The 16,843-nt window shown below is 41.2% G+C and overlaps 1 protein-coding gene across 2 annotated transcripts in view; it reads left to right on the forward strand.

Annotated features, from left to right (window-relative positions):
• The window catches only part of pls1.L (plastin 1 L homeolog), a 46,042-nt gene that overhangs the window by 10,504 nt on the left and 18,695 nt on the right, over positions 1 to 16,843 (forward strand). For both annotated transcript variants that reach the window (XM_041563386.1, XM_018263816.2), the window contains exons 2-4: positions 836 to 951; positions 6,276 to 6,439; positions 16,698 to 16,827. In XM_041563386.1, coding sequence (XP_041419320.1) covers positions 882 to 951; positions 6,276 to 6,439; positions 16,698 to 16,827 — 364 coding nt within the window. In that variant the 5' untranslated portion in view covers positions 836 to 881. The remainder of the gene's footprint in view (positions 1 to 835; positions 952 to 6,275; positions 6,440 to 16,697; positions 16,828 to 16,843) is intronic.

The raw sequence follows: 16,843 nt of genomic DNA on the forward strand, positions 1-16,843 counted from the left end.
CAGAGAAGATGCATATAACCATATTGTTCTATAAATGAAACAAAAAAATCCATGATGCAAAGCAATCAATGATTTAAACTAAGGATATACTGTATGAAATGTTGAATAACTGTAATCTTACGGGGTTCTCTCGGCATTCATTGTGTAGAAGTTGTATCTATTGTTTTATGCAAACAGCAGTGTAGGGCGGAATGCAAGAATATCAGCAGTTCTGATAATATGATGCCCGGTGCACAAGGCATTAAATTGCAAGCACCTTTATTTCTAATATATGTTCACAAAGGGTAGCAGTCCCCTAGTCCTTCCCATAATTCAAAACTTTCTGGATAACAGATTTCTGGATTACAGATGCACAGATATATAGTCCTCCATTCAAATTCTGACTGAGTGAACTTCCCTAAACCACATCTGGATATTCACGTGCAATGATGTATAGTAGGTTTGTCAGTAACTATTCAATAATTGGTGGGCTCTAGAATTTTGGCACAGATCGTAACAGGTGAAATCAGGCCTGATAGATAGAAATATACTTTTTTACCCTGCTATTTCAGATAGAGTACATTCTGATCATTACATCTTAGTCAATGTTTAAAAACCTGGTTTTATTTCCTTCATATCACAGAGCTTTGACCTTAGGCACTAATAACTGCTGATGTGAAGATGTGCAGTTAAATCTTATTATCAACTAGTTACAGTATAGTACAAATAGGCAGCTCCGCTGAATATCTCAGTTGTGGAATGCACAAATCCTTTATATTGTGCAGTTTTGAGCTTAGAAAGCAATAACTACAGATGGAATGATGGACAGCTAAGCTCACATATCACCTCTTTATAGACCCGAGATTTAAAGGAGTGAAATCCTCAGCGACCCACCTCTGGATATGGCAAACAAGATAATTACAATCACTAGGGATGAACTGGAAGATCTAAGAGAGGCATTTAACAAAGTCGGTAAGTGACTCAGGTTATTACTATCGGATTTCTGTTTGAATAAAATGTAAAACATTGGGATCTGGAAATATAACCTAAAAATAGATGAAAACCTTGAATTTAAAAATTATTGAATCTGTTCCCTAACTTTTACACTCTTTTTAGGCAAAAATGTTTTACAAGCTTTATAAATCAGGTGTAAATAGCACCAAAAGGAACCCAGGACCAATGAATATAGGCAACCCTTGATCCAGCAGAAATACATACTGTTCTTGGCTAGTGTATAATTGCTCTATTGTTTTTTTGTACTCTAGGAGAATTAAAAAAAAAAAATTATGAGTAGATAATTTGTAATGATGCATGAACAGACTGAGGGGCAGCTAAGCAGTTACAAAGGTGTAAAATAGTTGTGTGATTTCTAACTGCAAATTTTTAAATTTTTCTGGTTATGTTTAGATTAAGTAATATTGGCTATTTATTAACTCCATAATGTATACATTCTCTTGTGAACATTGTATGTATTAGGGCTGGGACACACTGGGCGATTTGGGGAGATTTAGTCGCCTGGTGACTAATCGCGGCGACTTTCCACGACCAATCTTCCCCGAATGCCTCCCCTCGCTCTGCGCCTGGCTAAAATGAAAAATCGCCTGCGCTAATCACATGCGGTGATTCGTTTTCCGAAGTCGCCCGAAGTTTCCTCGTGAGGCAACTTCGGGCGACTTCGGAAAACCAATCGCCGTGTGTGATTAGCGCCGGCGACTTTTCATTTAATCCAGGCACAGAGTGAGGGGAGGCATTCGGGGAGAAAAGTCGCTGCGATTAGTCGCCAGGCGACTAAATCTCCCCAAATCGCCCAGTGTGTCCCAGCCCTTAATATATTACTGCATGCCACAAAATGTTTCAGCAATCTCACTTGACCTTTGATATAGTGTGCTGTCTAGTCATCTTTCCAGACATTGTGCAGATAATTTTGTATCAAAGGAAAATGGGCTGTGGCTTTTCAGCATTTTAGACTTTGGTAGGAATTTATATTATGTACGAAAATACCAGTGTATAGCAGTTGTTCTTAATATATATCATACAGTTAACATGCCAGAGGGAAAAACGTTCCACCCAGTTGTTGATATTACATCTTAGTTTAGAGTCACATACACTAATATGTTTGTTTCCAAATTATAGCAAGACTGGTTTCCTGAGCAGATAACATAATAAACTTTTATCTATGATACCACACCCTTAACTGTTACCTTGAATGTTATAGCATATGAAACATCAGACAAAATTATGCTAACAGCTATTTTTATAAATCAACAGTCTAGTGACTATGTTAGTAAATATGCTTTGTGCACACACCTCCATGTCAATGTAGAAGGCAAGCGTCAGTTGCATGGAGCAAGGTCTTGTGACAATGTACAAGTATGGGACCTGTTATCCAGAATCCTAGGGACCTGGAGGTTTTCCAGATCTTTCTGTAGTTTTACCTTAAGTCTACTAGAAAATCAAGTAAGAATTAAATCAACCCAATAGGCTCTTTTTTTCCAATAAGGATTTATTATATTTTTGTTTAGATCAAGTACAAGCTACTGTTTTATTATTACAGAGGAAAGGGAAATCATTTTTTAAAATGTGGATTAATTGGATACAATGGAGTCTCTGGGAGATGGATTTTCCATATTTCAGTGCTTTCTAGATAATGGGTTTCTGGATAATGGATCCCATACCTGTACTCACAGCTGCCCTCTGATGCTGTATAATGAAGCGTGAATAACGAGTTATTCCTAGTTACAGTTTGGGGGAAAATGGGATGATAGTACTCCTATAAGCAATAAGCACTGTTCCCCTTAGGTACACTTTTGGAATCTAAAGTAGAGATAAGCAGTATCTTATCATAGTCATAAAAATCTGGCAAAGAAGTCAAAAACCTATTTTGTTGCTTCAGAATGCTCAGTACTATCTTGTGAGTTAATCCTTAGTTTAGTTTTGATGATCTAATTACTTCACCTATTTACTTCGATTCAAAGTAAAATCGTTCAAATATTCGACCATTCGATAATCGAAGTACTGTCTCTTTAAAAAAACTTGTACTTCAATAGTGCTATGTTAGCCTATGGGGACCTTCTAGAGCATTTTTCTAAGTTTTTTGAATTCGAAGTAAAATCGTTCGATCGATCAATGAAATCCTTGAAATCGTTCAATTCGAAGGATTTAATCGTTCGAACAATTTCACTTCGACTGCAGGATGCCCAAATTAGATTAAAAAAACGTTGACGTCGATATTCTTCTTTCAGTTTAGGTCCTCTCCTCATATACCAGTTTCTTATTCAAATCAAAGCATGGTTGTTAGAATAATTTGCACCCTAGTAACCAGATTGATGAAACTGCAACCGGGAGAGCTGCTGAATAAAAAGCTGAATAACTCAAAAACCACAAATAATAATAATAATAATAATAATAATAATATATTATCATACAATAAATATAATAAGGATATTACAAATAAAATATATTATAAAATACATTTGGTTCACTCTCTGCACTCTCTACATCATACTAAAATTTAATTTAAAGAAACAATCTCTTTAACTATGCTTTATATTACTGAATAGTACATATTAAAATGCATTTCATTGCTTTTTTGCACAAGAAAAAAAAAAGTTAAATATGGTGCCTTACAGGAAATGTGATTGTGACAAATATTACACAGTAGATCTCCCTGGGGAGGGTGTGACTTAATCTGGCACTGAACGTTGAAGCAATTACCTGTAAATCTGGTTTGCTTATGGTACATCATTATCTGTATATAACTCTATAACTAGAGAGTGGTTTCACATTAGATATCTGTATATATGTATGTATACACACATCAACCTCAGAAACCCGATATGCAGGCAACCTAACAACAATAGAATGAGAAACTATAACACACAGACACTTGGGGCAAATTCACTAAGCGCCGAAGCACCGAACGCTAGCGTTACTTCGCTAGCGTTACTTCGCTAGCGTTACTTCGCTAGCGTTTGGCATTTTCGTTACTGCGCAAATTCACTAACGAACGCTGGTGTAGATTCGCTAGTGTTACTTCGCACCCCTACGCCTGGCAATTATCGCTACGGACGTAACTACGCAAATTCACTAACGCGCGCAGTGTACTGAACGCTACCTTTTACGCTAGACTTCCTTCGCCACCTCAGACCAGGCGCAATAGAGTAGATTGGGATTGCTTCAAAAAAAGTCAAATTTTTTTCTAAGTCCCAAAAAACGCTGGCGTGTTTTCTACATTATGGGTGACAGGCTGAAAAAGATCACAAATTTTTTTGGGGCTCCCCTCCTACATTTCCTGACTCATGGCAACTTACCTATACAGTGGGCACATGTGTAGGGCAAAATAAAAATTTTATTTGATGTTTTGAAGGTTTTCTAGGCATTTGTAGTTCTGATACGTATTCCTCCATTGAAATTTGAATTTTGCTCCGTATGCAAATTAACCATCGCTAGCGTAACTTCGCTTCGCTTAGCGAATCAACGCTAGCGCAACTTCGCAACCTTACGCTACCCCTGAGCGCAACTCCGGATTTTAGTGAATTTGCGAAGCGCTGGCGAAACTACGCCTGGCGAAGTGTGGCAAAGTGCGGCGAAGTTACGCCTGGCACAACTACGAATCTTAGTGAATTTGCAATGTATGCAATAGCTTCCACGGTATGTTTCATTTCACACTATACAACTTTATACTAAATTTATAACAACATGACATTAGCACTGATTTAAAGAGCATAGAAAAGAGCAATATTCATTTAATCCAATCAGGACCAGAGTGTTCAGCTTCTTAATCCAGAAGACTTCCTTATATATATTGTAGGAGAAGCACTGGGAAACAGGTTGATGTAGTGTATTTTTCCCCCAGATTCCTGTCATATGTGTGGTAACTTCAGCAAATGTTAGTTTTGCAATGGATAAAAAAAGAATTTTATTTTACTATTGTTTGTCTTAAGTAAAAACTGGTTTACGGAGTCCCTGGAGTCAATGGACAAAACTAGGTGAGTCCCCATTACAACAGGCTGCTTGAGGTAAATTGGGTTCCCAGGCAGGTAGCTTCACCTTGCAGCCACCTTGAGGTTGGCGATATCGGGCTGATCCGATAGTGGGCCCAATGATTCACAATGAGAAGAATATGGGCGGCCCGATCGAGGGCCGCATCAATGAACTGATGCAGACCTCGGTCAGATATATATATATATATATATATATATCAAGAAAGCCAGTCGGAGGGCCCCATACCCTGCCCAATAAGATGCTGACTTAATCTGTTGTTTTATATTGGCTTGTGTATGGGTGCTTTAGTTTGAAATTCCTTTGTGAATTTACTTTGTAAGGGATTGGGGCACAAGGCCCTTGGGTTTGTAAGGGAAACAAATGTGTATAAGTTAGATCTTAACAGGTTTAGGATTTTTGTTTTCTGTATTTTGTTTTTTCACTGTGGAAAAGCCTCCAATACACTGGCTAAAAATCAGTTATACTCAATCAAACTGTCTATGCTTCTGTTTTGGAATGTCTGGAAATGTACGAAAAGGTCTATTCCCCAGTCCAACTACCTGAAATGGCTACAATTTGTATATATGTCTGTTTAGCTTACAGGGGACCTGTCACCCAAAAAAATATTCCAAATCCTATTTTATCATGTTAGTCAAGCATAATTAACTTTAATTACACTGTATAAATTATGTGAAACTTGTTTCCATCAGTTTTGGGAACTCATAATTATAGAAAGGAGCCATTTTATGGACACTGTTATTAAAGCAAACCTTGCATCATCTCAGAATCTTGTTTGTGCCCCAGAATAGGGGATCTGATGTCCATCCCCATGTCCTGGCTACACAATTAAATGGTTAAGAGAGAGGGGGAATGTGAGGAGAGCAGTGACATCTAGAAAGTGCTGAATGGAAAGTGAAAGTAATCGCCTGCCCCAATAATCGCTTGCAACCAATATTTGACTGACAGCTGAGATTTTTAAATGAGTTTCCAACAACTATAAACGCTTTAATAAAAAAAAAAGAGCTCAGATTTCATGTTTAATTTGAAAAGGACTTTTATTACACAGCTTCTTATGTCTGGGGGACATGTCCACTTTAATGTTTAGCTTACTAATAAAACAGCTGATTACATTATGTAGTCATTATCCCCTCCTTTGTAAGTGCATAAATAAAGCCGGTACATTGATATTAATCATACCAGACTCCAAGAATGCTTTGATCAGCGCTCCGCAGCGGTAATAGTGGTTTGTTGTTACATTATGTAGTATCTACTTTCTGACCATATTCCTGCTGTCCCGTGTTTATCTATGGCAGATATTGACAACAGTGGCTACGTCAATGATTATGAGCTCCATGAATTGTTCAGGGAAGCCAGCCTTCCACTCCCTGGCTTTCAGGTTCGAGAGATCATTGAAAAGATCTTTGTGGAGGCTGACCACAATAAGGATGGAAAGATAGACTTTGAAGAGTTTGTATCGGTGAGTAATGATTTAGTACACACACACCTTGCAAGAAGTATAATATGCAGTATGACATATTCACTTTGTATTATAACAATCATATTAAAATAAACCCATTCCCCACTAAACTGGTAATTTAGGGAATAACTTGAGGCTGTGGTGTTTATGCAAATGGCCTGTAGATGTCACTGTGCTCAGACTTATACTGTGCATACGTCCTGATATTTTAAAAGTGACAGTGAAAGCTTACTGTTGTGTTATGCCTGCATGACTCTGCTAATAAAGCACTGTTATACTCTACTCATCCTCGGCTACCCAAAACATAACAAATGGCGACAAGGATGGCTCTTCTATCTCTGCAGCAGCCTGCACCTTTTCTTCAAAACCCTTTTACTGCTTGGATTCTGATGAAGTGACATTGTAGTCACGAAACGCGTAAAGCCATGCACTTTCCTGCTTTGCGCAATCATTTTTGAATTTCTGATGCTTCAGGATTTGAAATGATGCAATAAACGTGGTTTTACCTTTTCATTGGAGTTACCCTTCCATTGAGCCAGCGGATGCGCCTTTCATTTCTTCTGTTAGCTTCAGCCCACGTGACCAGAGTGGATCGATTCAGCTGGACAGAAGGTTACTGCTCTCACCCTACCTCACGGTTGAGGTGGTTTGTGTGTGTATACTGCTTGGATTCATATGTTTGAAAATTACATTATTGCTGCTGACCAAGGGGAGATTTCTGCGGCTAGAAAGCGTGCTTTACTTATTCACTGCTTGGGAGCAGAGGGACAGCGTATATTCTAAACATTACCATTACCTGATGATACTTATGAAACTGCTCTCACTGCTATAAAGAATGTGGTTGCTGAAAGATATAAATTCCGCCAACGTGGACAACGTAATGGCGAATCCACAGAACAATTTGTAGCAGCTTTGAGAGAGCTGGTTGTTACCTGTGAGTTTGGGAATCTAACAGATGAAATGCTAAGAGACCAAATAGTGGAAAAAACAAACTCACCTCGCATTAGAGAGATACTGCTCTTAGAGCAGGATTTAACCCTTGCAAAGGCTATTACAGTTGCTAGCCAAATTGAAACAGCAGTGGCAGAGGCTAAAACGCTCAGTCAGGGAACTGCTGGGAATGTACAGACTGTGAATTCAACTCTGTGGCCTAATAATGCACAGTCACAGGCAAAATACAGTGCTAAGGAAAGGGATTCCCCTACACTGCAAAACCGTGCAGCAAATATAAATAGAAAATACTGCTTTCGCTGTGGTTCAATACAACACACTGCAAATCATGTTACATGTCCTGCAAAAGCTAAACGGTGCTGCAAATGCACAAAAATAGGGCATTTTGCTAAGAACTGCCGTAGTTCTGCTAAAGATGTTCATGAAGTCACTACTACAAATGCCACAGTATTAAGTTATGGATAAAGCTGGTACATTTATTCCAGATAAGTTTATATGCACTGTCAGTGTCAGTACTGCTTCTGCTGACAAGGGACACTCCATTAACTTGATGCTTGATACAGGTTTAGCTGTTTCTATACTACCAAAGGATATTTTCTTGAAATACTTTGCAAAAGATCCGCTTGTTGCACCTGCCCTGAAACTGGTCAGAGCTTCAGAGCAACGCGCCATGCAACAACCCAATCATCTCCAGCTGAATTATTACATGGCAGACAGATGCACACTTATATGTTATATGTTATATGTTGCAGACATCAAACTTCCACAAAATACTGTGCCTACAACATCATCTGCTGATAACGTCAACAAGCCAAATGCAATACTTATACTGACAGAAAACGTGGTGCAAGAGAAGTAAAGTTTCAGCCTGGATCTTTAGTCAGAATTAAGAAACCAGGAATACTGAAACAAGGACAATCTAAATTTACTACACCACTTGAAGTGAGACGTCAGCGAGGACCATACACATATGAACTGTCTGATGGACGCATATGAAATGCAAGTCATCTTGCTCCTGTTAGACAGTGTCGGACTGGCCCAACGGGATACCAGGAAAACTCCCGGTGGGCCCAGGTGTCAGTGGGCAATCTTGCTTCTAACTATTTGGCCTATTTCATGGTCATTCTATATTTCTTTATGGGAAAAAAGAGGCTTAATAACGGAAGAATAGAGTATAGTAAGTAGATATAAAAGACTAGGAGTATAAAGAGGTTAAGTGAGGGGAGGAGGAATAATAGTTTGGAAAGTGGGCCCACTGTCTAAGGTTTTCTGGTGGGCCCCTGGCATCCCAGTCCGACGCTGCTGTTAGATATGACTTTGGAGAAGCTCCATTTGATGAAGGACATTTTCCTACTCCTGATGTCAACTGCAATAGGCCTGAAGAAAGTGAACCTGTAAGCCGTACTGAGAGAATCAGAAAACTACCTGCATGGACCAAGGACTTTGTGATGTGAAGAATGTATAATATTTTAAAATGCATACTATTTAATTGTTGCTGTTTATTATAGTTGTCCAAATGCTTTCTTACTATAGGGGGAATATGTGGTTTATGCAAATGGCTTGTTGATGTCACTGTGCTCAGACTTATACTGTGCATACTTCCTGATAGCTTAAAAGTGAAAGTGAAAGCTTACTGTTGTGTAATGCCTGCATGACTCTGCTAATAAAGCACTGTTATACTCTACTCATCCTTGGCTACCCAAAACATAACAGAGGCCATTTTTTTAGTCACTCTATGCAGCAAGACCTTTAAATGCTGCCCTATGGTCCCTGTTGGTCAGTGGTCCTACTATGCTCTAGAATAAAATTCGCGTTACAAGGAAGTTACAAGTAGTGTAAACAAAGCAATGTTATATAACAATATCAAAAGCCAAGAAATAGAGCCCTGCATTGGTCTGATACCAACAGGGTACCTGAAGAAAAGTGGGTAGAACTTGTGGGTATGGGTGTGGGTCTACAGGTCACAGGTTGGGTTAAGGATTATTTTCCTATGACTTTTAACTTGACCTGCAGCAACACTTTCAGTTTAATGGTGATCAGAGTATCAGGTTGTTGACAGTTTGGGACAGGTGGCACATCTAACCAGGTAAAAATGTGGATTGCTGGTCTGGGTGTAGGTTGGGTCCTGGTTTCAAAAATTGGACCAGTGCAGTTCATTAAAAAACAAAAATGACACAGGAATGCTTATATTTTGAAATAAATGATTATATTATTAAGTAGCATAAATACAGAGGTAACTGTTCTCATAAATATGCCAATTCTGAGGAAGAGATTGCATCTTCCATGTTAAATAAAATCTTGCAACTTGCTAGAATCAACAGTATCAACAATAATAACATTTATTAGGTGAGTATAGCACAACGCAAAAACATTTTTTTATGCCAAATAACAGAGGTTTCACACTAAGGGGATTATTTATCAAGCTCCGAATTTATCTCAGTATTTCTAAGATACAAATCCGAGCAACTCCGAATTCCCGAATGGGAATTTTATCATTCAAAAAAATAGGTTCGGGCAAAAACCCGAAAACTGTGGACCTTTGCCTGAAAAGTAAGGAGTTTGCAATTTTTTTGGCCCAAAATCCCCAAAATCATTGGATATTGGCACTAATAGCAGGGCAGACACTGAGACCTTCCCCAATGACTAATACTGGACCCCAAGAGCTTTGAGATGCCGGGTTTTCAGATTTGGAGTTTTCACCGGACTTTAATAAATCCCGAAAAATTGGTTTTTAATTTTTTAAAGGTCCAAAAAATTTGAATTTTTCGGATTTCGGGTATTCGGAACTTAATAAATAACCCCCTAAATCTAATATGCTCCATAACCCAAAGTCAAATATTAATAAGATCACTGAAAAGGAGAATGTTCAGTACTTTTTTTTTTCATGGAATGATAAAAAGATTTTAACTGAGAGACATCAGTTGAACAAGGCAATTATAAGTAAATGGTTACTATTAGGTGCTGGATCTGATGAGGTTTACTAAATAACTTTTATCAGTTTATTGGCTGCCATGATTAGTAAATATTTAACATGCCGGTTGTTTGCCTTTCTTGTCAAATTCTACAACTGCTGTCATTTAACTTCTTACATTTCATTTGTGCCTTGCATAGTACACATTTGAATTAATTATGCAGTAAAAGTTTTTTGTTGGCAACTTTAATTTCCTAATAATCTCTATATAGTTGTATCCGATTGTAAATTCTTTTCATATGAATTTAAATTATATTTATCTCCCTATGTGCCGAAAGGGGCGGCTAAAGCCGATCTGTCATTGAAGGTCAAAAAGCATGTTAAAATCAGAAACTAAAAAAGGAAGGTCAGACAATTAGTATAAGTTAAATGCTTGGAACAACATGTCCTATTCTATAGTGAAGCCGAGGTACTAAACAGCATTACAAGAGAACAAGCAGTGAGGCAAGCAGGGTTTTGTACAAAAGCAGTTTGTAAAACACACATTTAATGCAACAGTGATATTGTAATATACAAATACTTTGCATAACTGTGGTAAAGTTTTTAATGACACTTGGCAGGATATGAATGCCAGTGAGAATTTTTATGAAAATATAGGTTGGGAATTTGACATATATTTTAGACTAATGGTAGGACAGTTATTGCAGGAGTTATAGTGTTTGATGAGCTGTCACAGTATGTCTGTGAAAGCAAATATTCATATATAATTTCTAAAATATATACCTGTCAGGCTTACCGGTGTGATCCAGGCGGAGAAGGAGCTGGAGCTGAAGATTTCGAACTCACAAGCGCCTCACACAACCACTACCCACCTGGGATGGAACAGGGAGCAGGGTTGTGGAGAGTAGCCAATGAGACTATCAAACGCGGTACAGAGGATAAGGCAAGGTCGTAGTCAGGAAGTCCGAGGTCAAGGCAGGCAGCGAGGTTCGTAACGATAAGAAATGCAGAAGAGTCGAGGCAGGCAGCAGAAATCGTAGTCCAGGTTCAGGCAGGGTCACAACAGGAAATTCAAGTAGTAAGAGATGCTAGGGTTTCAGTAATTATCCTAATAACCAGGCAATGCATGTTAGTCTGGATCTGGTTTAAATGCATATCTTTTGGCGCCAAACTAGCGTCCTCACGCTGACGTAGCGGAACTGACGCCAGCACGTCCGTCACAGGCGTTTCCGCCTACGTCCCTGCGCCCACGACCATCGCCGTCGCCACCGCGTCAGCGACCGTCGCCGGCGTCCGCGTCACGCGCCGGCGCGCATTGCGGCGCCCGCGCCTGCACCTGCGCCGAACAGGACGCATGCGTACGTTCTTACATTGCCCCCCATCAAGGAGCGGCCTCAGCACGCGACAACCAGCAGGCTTACCAGGATAGGTTCCATGAAATCTGTCCAGCAACTCAGGAGCGTGGATGTTGGATGCCGGTTCCCAAGAATTTTCTTCCGGACCATAACCCTTCCACCTCACCAGGTACTGGAGCCGCTTGCCTCTTAATCTGGAATCCAGGATCTCTTCCACCTCAAATTCCTCTTGACCGTCAACCACCACGGGAAGCGGCGGAGGAGCCGAACGCCCAGGAAAGCGGAACATCGAGTTTTAAAAGAGCAGCATGAAATACAGGATGTATTTTCCAGGATGCTGGAAGTTTAAGCTGGAAGGCCACAGGATTAATTTGGCGGATGATAGAAAAAGGACCCAGGAAACGTTGACCCAACTTCCTACTGGGACAAGAAAGCTTAAGGTTAACAGTTGATAACCACACACGGTCACCCACCTTGAACTCTGGGTCGCCTCTCCGCCTCCGATCAGCGTAAGTCTTGAAATTTTGTTGCGCCTTCCTCATGTTTTCTTGGAGCCTTTGAAAATTATTCGATAGAAAAGTTAATATGTCCTTGACAGCGGGAACTAAAATATCAGAAACAATGGCAGAGGGAAAAGTTACTGGATGAAGACCATAATTTGCGAAAAAAGGGGACTGATTAATTGATGAGTGATGGGAATTATTATAAGCAAACTCCGCAAAAGGAAGAAGATTGACCCAATCGTCTTGGAGGTAAGAAGAATAAAACCTCAGGTATTGCTCGAGAGTTTTATTAGTTCACACGGTCTGGCCATTGGACTGAGGATGAAACGCAGAGAAAAGAGACACCGAAATCTTGAGTGCTTTGCACAATGATTTCCAGAACTGTGATGTAAATTGTGGTCCCCGATCAGACACTACTTCATCTGGAAGGCCATGGAGTCTTACCACTTCTTTAATGAAGGTATCGGCAGTCTCGGAGGCGGAAGGAAGTTTTGGTAGAGATTTAAAATGTGCCATCTTGGTTAAACGATCAACAAAAACAACAATGGTGGAACAATCACAGGACAGTGGTAAATCGGAAATGAAGTCCAAAGAAACTGATTCCCATGGACGGGAAGGCACTGGCAGAGGTTGAAGAAGACCAATAGGCCTAGAGCTAGAGTCCTTAGATCTAGAACAAATTTCACATGAAGCAACAAATTTAAAACAGTCCTTAGCCATCCCAGGCCACCAAAATAATCTCTTGGCCAAGACAATAGTTTTCTTTATACCTGGATGACCTGCCAATTTAGAATCATGACTATTTTTAAGAACCTCCAAACGCATTGATTCTGGGACAAAAATTTTGCCTTGATGAAAAAGAAGACCTTCCTTAGGCAGTAACGATGGTTCAGAAATGTTTAAAGAAGCGTCTTTAATTCTATCCACCAGGGTTGATTGAAGCAGAAGAAAGTTATTAGAATTTAGAATTGTCTCAGGGGCCAAGGAAACCTCGTTTTCAGAAGAAAACATTCGAGATAAAGCATCTGCTTTAACGTTTTTTGATCCAGGTCGGTAAGTAAGATGAAAATTAAATCTCATGAAAAATAACGCCCATCTTGCTTGTCTGGGTCTAAGCCGTTTAGCTGAATGTAAATATTCCAGATTCCTGTGATCAGTAAAAATGAGAATCGGATGTTTAGACCCTTCGAGGAGGTACCTCCATTCTTCAAGTGCCAGCTTGATAGCGAGTAATTCACGGTCAGCCACATCGTAATTACACTCACTCTTGGCCAGTTTACGAGAAAAGAAGGCAACAGGATGAAGATCCTCTTGAAACCCAGTTCTCTGAGACAACACAGCACCCACCGCAAGTTCTGAAGCATCTACCTCCAGAATGAAAGGAAGGGAAACTTCAGGATGGTGAAGAATTGGACCTGAAGTGAAGAGTGTCTTCAATTTCTCAAAAGCCTCCTGAGCCTGAGTAGACCAAACAAACTTTTGATTATTGCGCGTCAGTTCAGTGATTGGAAGGATGACTTGAGAAAAATTTTTTATAAATTTTCTATAAAAATTTGCAAAGCCGATAAAACGTTGAACGGCCTTCTTAGAAGACGGAATCGGCCAGTTAAGAATTGCAGAAATCTTCCTTGAGTCCATCTGGATACCCTGAGGAGAAATACAGAACCCCAAAAAATCTACAGATGATTGTTCAAACACACATTTCTCAACTTTAGCATATAACTGATGAGTGCGTAGACGGGCCAGAACCTTCTTCAAATGAACTCTGTGTTCTTCCAAAGAATTAGAAAAAACAAGAATATCATCTAAATAAATGATGACAAATATATCGAGGAAGTCTCTGAAGACGTTGTTAACAAAATGTTGAAAAGTTGCAGGAGCGTTGCAGAGACCAAAGGGCATGACCAGGTATTCAAAATGCCCGTAACGAGTATGAAAGGCTGTCTTCCATTCATCGCCCTCTCTTATTCTGACCAAATTGTAAGCGCCCCGAAGATCCAATTTAGAAAAGATCTTAGCCTCCGCCAATCGTTGAAATAGTTCAGGAATGAGAGGAAGTGGGTAACGATTCTTAACTGTGATCTTGTTCAAATCCCGGTAGTCTATACACGGCCTTAATGAATGATCTTTCTTCTCGACAAAGAAAATCCCAGCTCCTGCTGGGGAAGAAGACTGTCTAATGAACCCTTTAGCCAAATTTTCATCTAAATAAGAGCGAAGTTCCACAAGTTCTGACTCAGATAAAGGGTAAACTCGACCAAACGGCAATCATAAATGCGATGAGGGGGTAACTTGTCAGCCCCTTTCTTATTGAAAACGTCCAAAAACTCCCAATAAACCTGAGGAAGAAGTTCATGAATTCCCGAAGTAGGGGATAAAAAACAGACCTTTTTTGAAGAAGAAATACAACGATAAGAGCAGAAATTTGAAAGAAATTTTACTTCACCGGTAGCCCAACTGATGGATGGGTTGTGCTTCTGTAACCAAGGTAATCCCAGAATAACGGGGAATAAAGGAGAAGAAACCACATCAAAGTTCATCATTTCAGCATGCCCTTTATTCAACAAAACAAAAAGAGAGACGGTCTCTTGCACCACAGGGCCTGAGGTAATCAGAGACCCGTCAGCCACCCGGAGAGCTACGGGATTCTTCTTGGCTTGGAGCGGAATCTGGAACCGTAGTGCTACTCTATTGTCCAGAAAGCATCCGCTGGCCCCAGAGTCAAGGATTGCTTGGAGTTCTACCTGTTGGTCTCCCCACTGTAAAGACAAAGAGACTGTCAGGAGAGGCACAGGAACATGGCAGGGGGTAAAGTCTTTTTCGAGCAACTTCTTACCCGCTGGGCGGACCGGACAACCCCGAAGCAGATGGCCTGCTTGACCACAGTAAAGACAGAGATTCAGTCTGCGGCGTCTGATGCGTTCCTCCGGAGATAAAGCAGATTTAATAGCACCAATCTGCATAGGCTCTGGGGCTGTACCGAAGACAGGTGGAGGCATGGCTGAAGAAAAGGTGGACGGCATCCGAACCGGAGGAGGAGCGGATGGTAACATCCAGGTCTGAGGTGAAAGACCCGCTTTCTCCGCCTTTTCTTCCTCTCTACGCTCTCGGAGCCTCTGATCAAGTTGAATAGCGAGGAGGATGAGGTCTTCCAAACTGTCCGGAATGCCAGTACGGGCCAATTCGTTCTTTAATTCAGAAGAAAGTCCGAAGCGGTATTGGTTTTTTAGTGCGGCAGGGTTCCATTCTGTGTCGTCCGCCCACTGCCGGAACGTATAATCCTCAGCAGGACGGACCCCTTGCTTCAGGGCACGTAAGGCAGCCTCAGCAGTAGCGACTCTGTGGGGATCATCGAAAATGACCGCCATTGCATCAAAAAAGGAATCCACCGAAGCCAAGACTGGACTGTGGCAGTCCATGAGACGAAAGGCCCAGGTCTGTGGTTCTCCCGTGAGAAAAGAGATAATAACCCCGACCCGGGTTTGCTCAGTAGGATAAGTGTGGGGCTTTAAGGAGAACAGCAGCTTGCAGTTGCTCCTGAAATTCCGAAACAGCTACCGGTCTCCGGCAAACTTCTCTGGGAAAGCCACCTTGGGTTCAGAGATCTCCGATGTGATAACTTGAACCTCTGTTGGCGCAGGAGGAGTGGCAGCAGAAGTGGAAGGGAGAGCCGCTGGCGGATGAGATCTGATATGCTCCTGTAGCTGAGCATATCCACTTTGCAGCTCCCGGACCGCTTGCGTCAGAGAGGACAGCTGCTGGGTTAGGACAGCAAACGGAGAGGCCCCTTCAGCTGGATCCATTTTGGGCCTGGTTATACTGTCAGGCTTACCGGTGTGATCCAGGCGGAGAAGGAGCTGGAGCTGAAGATTTCGAACTCACAAGCGCCTCACACAACCACTACCCACCTGGGATGGAACAGGGAGCAGGGTTGTGGAGAGTAGCCAATGAGACTATCAAACGCGGTACAGAGGATAAGGCAAGGTCGTAGTCAGGAAGTCCGAGGTCAAGGCAGGCAGCGAGGTTCGTAACGATAAGACAAGCAGAAGAGTCGAGGCAGGCAGCAGAAATCGTAGTCCAGGTTCAGGCAGGGTCACAACAGGAAATTCAAGTAGTAAGAGATGCTAGGGTTTCAGTAATTAACCTAATAACCAGGCAATGCATGTTAGTCTGGATCTGGTTTAAATGCATATCTTTTGGCGCCAAACTAGCGTCCTCACGCTGACGTCGCGGAACTGACGCCAGCACGTCCGTCACAGGCGTTTCCGCCTACGTCCCTGCGCCCGCGACCGTCGCCACCGCGTCAGCGACCGTTGCCGGCGTCCGTGTCACGCGCCGGCGCGCATTACCGCGCCCGCGCCTGCGCCGAACAGGACGCATGCGTACGTTCTTACATATACCCTTATACCCCTTTTAATCAGGTGCACTCTCTCTATCTCTCTCTTTCTCTCTCTCTCTCTCTCTCTCTCTCTCTCTTATTGTGAATTTAATGTAATTCACTCATTCATGTTATTCATTTTTAAATGAAATTTTAATAGGTGATGACAGACTTGAAAAGCAAAGACATTAGCAAAACCTTCAGGAAAGCTGTCAACAAGAAAGTAGGCATAACTGCAGTTGGAGGAACATCTTCCAATTCCAGCCAGGGCACACAGCACTCATATTCAGGTAACAGTTTCCTTAT

Source organism: Xenopus laevis, chromosome 5L (genome assembly GCF_017654675.1).
Source record: "Xenopus laevis strain J_2021 chromosome 5L, Xenopus_laevis_v10.1, whole genome shotgun sequence".
Classification (NCBI taxonomy): Eukaryota; Metazoa; Chordata; class Amphibia; order Anura; family Pipidae; genus Xenopus; species Xenopus laevis.